Below are 6,782 nucleotides of genomic sequence, written 5' to 3' on the forward strand. Positions count from 1 at the left end.
CCGGAGAGAGTTTTTGCGAGAAATACGCAACCACTTTCTCTCCGCACTCATGCTGCTGTGTAAGGATTGCGGCTATTGCACTGTCACTCGCATCCGTTTGGATTTGGAACGGCAGTTCAAAGTTGGGGTTCGCGAGGACTGGGCTTGTGATTAGGTTCTCCTTTAATTCAAGGAAAGCCTTCTCCGCTGTCGTATTCCAGGCGATTGTTTTGGGTTTTTTTCTCAGAAGGTTAGTTAGCGGAGCTGAAATCTCGCTAAATCGAGGAATAAAGCGTCGATAATAATTCGCCATTCCCAAAAATCGACGTAGGGCACGCAGTGAAGTTGGACGCTCATAATTAATTATGGCGTCCACACGATCGGGATTCGGTCTCAACCCATCGGCTGAGATTATGTACCCGAGGTAAGGTAGCTCTCTCAAGCAAAATTTGGATTTATCGAGGTTGATGGAGAGGTTGGCCATACGCAATCGACGAGCTACTTCGGTCAGAGACTGGAGGTGTGCTTCGAATGTGCTGCTTACCACGACGATGTCGTCGAGGTAGACAAACACGTTCGGTTCCAGTTCACCGTACCCTAAGACTTCGTCCATCAGCCGAGCCAGTGTGGCGGGACTGTTAACTAATCCAAAGGGTAGGCGGGTGAACTGGAACAATCCTCTACCCAACACCGAGAACGCCGTATATTTGCGTGAACTAGGGTCAAGGGGGATTTGTAGGAAAGCTTTTGTTAAATCAATTGTAGTTAAAAACCTACTTGACCCTAGTCTACTCAATATACGATCTTGGTGTGGGAGAGGATAAGCATCCCTCCTAGTCCGATCGTTTAAGCGCCTTGCGTCTAAACAGAGACGCACTTCGCCAGAGGGTTTCAGAACAGGCACCGTACTAAGAGCCCAGTCGCTTTTGCTAGCCTCAATAACTTTTTGCTTAAGCATGTTATCGAGCTCTTGATTAATCTTCTGTTGCATCGTGGGGGACGTGGGATACGGGTTAATCCTCACCGGTGGTGAGCCTTGGAACTCTTCTTTGAGTTCTATTTTGTGAGAGATGAGCGAAGTAACACCGAGAACATCTCCCTCGATGGCCACCTTAAAAAGTTTTTTGACCTCGGCCAGTTTAGATCTCTGTTCCTCTGTGAGACTTTCTCGTTCTTCCCCTCCCTCTTCGCTCTTAAAATCCACATCTCCCATTTTTGCTCTCTCAGTATCTTCCCTCACCTCACAGTGCTCGAATTGCACAGAAGGCTGCAGGTTAAATGCTGTCCAGAAATCAAAGCCCAATATCAATCTACGTTTGAGGTTTGGTGTAATTAGAGCCGAGACGATTTTCGTCTCATCATTGAATGTCACTGGTAGGTGTACATAGCCTTCCACTTCTACCGGTGTTCCAGAAACCGTTTTCAGGGATACATCGGTAGGAAAAATTTTCAAATTGAGGGACTTCACCAGTTTTTTACATCCTATTCCCAAAACTGTCCTCTGAGCTCCACTATCGAGTAATCCTACAATTTCTCGTCCCATCAAATGAACTTTTGCGAAAGGGCGGTTGTCACCGTCTACTTTCACGAAAAGTTCGTTTATTTCCATTTCAGGAATGTAGTCGTTATCTGAGAATGGTTCAAAACCGTTCTCCAGAAGGTCGGTGTAAAGCTGCTTATCATTTGAAGGATTTAGAGTCGAAGCTTCAGCTTGCCTTCTCAAGCTGAATTCTGCTCGTTTTTTTGGCAAAAAGGGCATTCCGGCGTAATGACGTCCAGGAAGCCGCATAGCCTGCAAAACTTCTGTCGCTTTTCCGAACAATCCCCGTAATGGTGCCCATGTTTCCGGCAGTTGTAACAAGTGCCTATCGGTGGGCGCACATATCGCTCCGCTAAAGCTTTCAAAGTTCCCTTTGACGACCCCTCCATCGCATCTTCCTTCTTGTTTGTCTTCTCCTCTTTATCCCTTTTTTGGTCCTCCTGTTTCCTATTTTCATTGTCGGTTTTGCTCTTTGGCTTACTTTTGAAGAAAGTTCGCGTGTTGTCGCCCTGACTAGAAGTTGGCTTAAATTTCGAGTTGTTTGTGGCTGAAATCTCATTAAGCTGATGAGTTTTGGGACGATTCGAGCTTTCACTCGGTTTCTGAAACATATTCCAGTTGTTCTCATCGACAATTCGCCCGTATTTCTTCAACTTGGAAAGAGATTTTACCCCTGCTCCCGTTAAAGCGTTTTTATAGTCGAATCTCATGTTACGCCATATGATTTCGAACTTACGCCGCTCGGAAATCGGCTTCGTCATCGACTGAAAAAGCTTCTGCATATCGTGCATGTAATCCACGAATTTTTCTCCTCGAGCCTGGCGACGACCGGTGGCTTGAATTTCAATTTGAAAATCTAAATCGGGCGGTAGGAATTCTCGCTTGAGTTCCCTTTTCAACCCTGACCAGCTGTGGAAGTCATGGTTTTCATAGGCCTCCATAAACCAGTCCTTAGCACGTCCGGCAAATAAATGGATCGCGCTGCGAAAAAGCTCACTGTCGGATACGTCCTCCGATTTACACCGCATCTTAACTTCTTTGAGAAACTCTGCCAACCGTCGTCCCTGATCCCTTCCGTCATACTTGAGCTTCCATTCGGAAACTGGAATACGCCTTAAACTCTTCCTAGCTTTCCTAACCTTCTTGTGCTTTTTCTTCCTACGTTCGTCTGATTCACTCGTACTAGCAGAACTTTCCGAGGAAGAATCGGTTGAAGCTTCTGAGCTACTGGATGTGCGTGAGCTACTAGACGTGCTAGTGCTCGTCGTAATCGAAGAAAAGCTCACCTTTCGGTGACGCTTTTTGCTAGATTTCACTGGTAGGGTCCGTCGGGATTTCTCCCTTCTCCCACCCGTTCTTTTCTCTTGTTCCTTCTCTCTTACCGATTTTATCTTTTTCGACCTTTCTGCTCTCAATTCTGTACTACTCTCTTCCGACGACAGCATTTTAGAAACTGTTGCTTCGTCTGCCTTAGTCGGTTGCAAAATACGATCATCTCTGGAATTGAGTTCTTCTGATGTTGCTTCCCCTCCAGGGATCTCTCCTAGCTGTACCTCTCCTACACTTCTACTGATATTCTCCTGATTTGCCTTAATTTGATCATTCAGAGTGATCAAAAGCTTCTCTAATCTCTTCTTACGCTCAATATTCTCTTCAGCCTCTTTCATTCGTTTCTCTTCTAGAGCAATTTCCCTTTCCCTCATCTCTTTTTGTTGCTGCGTGGTATTAAGAACAAAATTTTTGAAGTGATGAAGTACATCCTTCACACTTTCCTGCTTGCCTTCCTCGTATCCTGTTAGCACACCCAGAATCTCATCACAACGCTTCATTGACGCTTCTAATTCCTGCTTTTTAAACTGAATGGATTTCTTTTTCACACCCCCGCGCGCTTCGGTTTGTACGGCCTTCTCTTCTACCTCATTACCCGTAGCTGTAACGTTAAGAATTTCGATTTCGCTTCTGACTTCCTCTAAGGCTTGATCAATTTCCGATTCTAACCGAACGGGTTCAAGTTGAAGCTCACTAACAGGTTCCATTTCAGGAAAATGTTTTCGGAAGATCTGTTTAGCCTGTTTACCCAGATCCGTAATCTCATTTACATGTTTATCTGCTCCCGGCGACTTCAAAATCATGTAGATTCGGACACGATAATGTACCAACCGAGTGCACAACTTCTCTCTTTGACGAGCGTCGGCTCTCGGATTGTCTAACAATCCACTGATGACTGAAAGCTTAGCCCTTACAATCTCAATCTCTTCAGGAACCGATCTCCAAATGGGAGCGGCTACGAAAATGTTCTTTTCACGCTCCTGCTTCATCCTATCTTTCAACTTTCTCCGCTTAATGCTCTCATGCTCGTCCAGTCCATACATCATATTCCGCATTAGCAGTTCGTGTTCAACCTCATCCATGGAAAGATGAGACACATCCATCATCTTGTAGAGCCTTCGTAAATCCATTATGACTATTAATTAATTATTCTATATTTGGTTCTCGCGAAGGATTTTTATGGAAAAAAAATTGAAAAAAGACTAATATCCGATAGCTTACTAGAAAGCAATTGAGAAAAAAATAGTAATGCTATCGCGAAGCAGCGTTTTGAAAATTCCTATTTAATCGATCCACCTCGAAAATTTGTTCTCGGCAGACTCATTCACCAAATCAATCAAAATCAATCGTTTTGATCCGAAACACTCGTTGTTCAGATCATTTGGTAGAATCAAGACCCAATAACCAATAATTTTCTTCACTTCTGCGCAAACTTACTCCCGCTGTTTGGTACAAAGACGCAAAGAATTTCAACTTTTGTAAGTGTACGCGCACTAGTAGAATGGCTTAATGAATTCCGTAACGATACCCCGAAACTAAAGTGTTACCATTATCTCACTCAATCCTCACCACTTGCCGTAACCTAACTAACCTGTTTTGCACACTCTATAGAAAAACGTTGCACATGTTGAATCCTTGATTAGCTTCAATTTTAGGTTGGGCGCCAATTGTCACGTCCTCGAGGGACGGATTCCTAACAGAGACCTAGGAGCCAGCAAGCTTGAGCTCGAGACCTTTAACGGTCGGGTCGGCTTCGTACGTTTGGCTAATCAAGAAATCAATCAAGGCATACACAAAGAACTATCATTAACTGTCTTTTATTCATGCTAAACTTACAATGGTTGGGTGTAGTGGTGTAGTTGGCCGGCCGGCAGTAGCTGCGGTAGGGGATGCGAGGAATCTGTAGAACCGGGAGACAGGGTTCGACGGGCCTCATGGACACCAGTCGGAGGTCGACTTCCGGGTGTATCTGGTCGGTCGTCCGGGGATTCGCTTAAACTCTGGAAACTCGCTGGGCACTGGACACCCCTTTGCCGTTGACTTGGCGGTAAACTAGGGTTGGGTCGCCCAGAATGTGGAAGGTTCACGTCCCTATTCGAGGTTAGCTTCGGGGACGAGTCCTACCGTCCCTAGGACCACTAGGAGCTGGTTTACGTGTCTCCTGGTGTCCAGTCGACTTTAGGTAAGCGCTATTGGGTCCTGATGCCGAGAGATAAACGATGGGTATATAGAGGTTAGGGTTCTGATGGCTACTGGTTTTTTTTGGTTCTGTCCGGAGTTTAACGGTAGTATTTAGCATACCTGATCCTTTCTGCTTATGCAAATACGGTATTTTCCACACTATAGCACTGAATGGATGTGCACTGATAATTTGTGCAGTAACTTTTTCAAAAGTATCACAGGGTTTAGCTCAACGTCTTAACGTGTTGACGAACGATGTGGAAAAGAGAGCTATCTACAATACCGAACCCAGTAGCTAAACCTTTTCCCTATTATACCTCCTTTTCCTTTCTCTATTCGTGGTCCTTTCTCCATCTCGCGACAAGACTCGTAAATTTGCCCCATGCAGCATTTGAAGAGTGTATTGTGTAGTGTACCTAACTGTTTACAAATTATGTTCTTAACTTTAGATTTGAATTGACAGTTTTAATTTTATTATAAATTTATTTGGTGTGCATGCTTCTATTTATCTTTCTAGCTCAGATTTTATTAACCTTTATTGAAAATACAAATAACAGCAAAACAATACTAACAATAAAAATTAGGAACAAGCTATAATCTTCGTATCATTTATCTTTATGCATTTTTATACGGCAAACAATAAGGGATTTTATTCCACAATGGTAACAGTTGTATTGGGTTTTGGTGTTCTCATATGCTCTTTTTAGGTTTTCTTTGACGAGGTCGTAGTTCTTCTTGCTGATACCCTTCAGCATCTCAGCACGATCATCCCCTGAGAGCTCACTCTCTGCTTCTCTGCGATGGTCCGATCCACGTGTGACCATCTCGTGCCCGAAGATGATCTTATGAGGTGAGAACTTTGTTGACCCATGTACTGTGTTGTTGAGGACGAATTCGATTTCAGAGATTTTAGTATCCCAGAGCTTCTGATCGGTACGGACGTACGTTCGAATCATCGAATTGATCGTTCTGTTCAGTCGCTCTGCGGGATTGGCTTGGCTTCTGTGTCGTGCATTAGCCCAGTGTTGAATTTCGTACCTCTTCAACAAGTCCTGAAATTCTTTTGACAGGAAGGTCGTCGCATTATCTGTTATGACATACTGCGGAACGGACAACTTACGGAACCACCTTTCCTCCAGGATTGTGCACAGGTTTCCAGACGCAATCTTCTTCACCGGAGCAAGCAGGCAGTACTTAGAAAAGATGTCTAAGACGACTAATAAGTGGGCATTGCCCTGCTTGCTTCGAGGAAGTGATTGGATATAATCCATGCACACAATCTGGAATGGCCTGCTGGCTATCCGTTGGTTTCCCATTTCCGGCGCAGTGGATATGGTGGAGTGCTTGCTTTCCTTGCAAGTCTCACACTTTGCAATGTGCTTTTTAACGTCAGCACTCATTCTGGGCCAATAGTACCGACGCTTGACCTTTTCGATGCACTTTTCGAACCCGATGTGCATCATCTCGTCATGTTCCAGTCTAATGATGCGCTGGCGTTCGGACTCTGGTACACATTCTTTCCATTCAAATCTGTAGTCCAACACATCTGACTGTGCGGCTACAAATTTGAACAGTTTTCCGTCCTGAATCCGGAAATCAATGAACTTTTCGGGATCGTTCTCAACCGATTCAAACAAATTCCGGTACCATTTGTCCGACTCCACTACCTCCAGCGCTTCAATAGACCGGGATAAAGCATCAGGGACGATGTTTTCCTTCCCTTTCCGGTGCTTTATTTCCATGTCGAAATGCT

General features: G+C 44.5%; 1 protein-coding gene across 1 annotated transcript; it reads right to left on the bottom strand.

Moving 5' to 3' along the window:
- Nucleotides 1-1,693: 1,693 nt before the first annotated feature.
- On the bottom strand, nt 1,694-5,694 carry LOC115261209 (uncharacterized). The gene is made up of 2 exons (XM_062842272.1): nt 5,150-5,694; nt 1,694-5,047 (listed from the first exon to the last, which is right to left on the bottom strand). The coding sequence occupies exon 2, from the start codon at nt 3,976-3,978 to the stop codon at nt 1,699-1,701; it is 2,280 nt and encodes a 759-aa protein (XP_062698256.1). The 5' UTR covers nt 3,979-5,047; nt 5,150-5,694; the 3' UTR covers nt 1,694-1,698.
- Between the last annotated feature and the right edge of the window lie 1,088 nt (nt 5,695-6,782).

Source organism: Aedes albopictus, chromosome 3 (genome assembly GCF_035046485.1).
Source record: "Aedes albopictus strain Foshan chromosome 3, AalbF5, whole genome shotgun sequence".
In the NCBI taxonomy this organism is placed as follows: Eukaryota; Metazoa; Arthropoda; class Insecta; order Diptera; family Culicidae; genus Aedes; species Aedes albopictus.

Excerpts from the sequence above, each read along its gene's own strand:
- LOC115261209 (XM_062842272.1), bottom strand. The coding sequence starts at position 3,978 with ATGGATTTACGAAGGCTCTACAAGATGATGGATGTGTCTCATCTTTCC.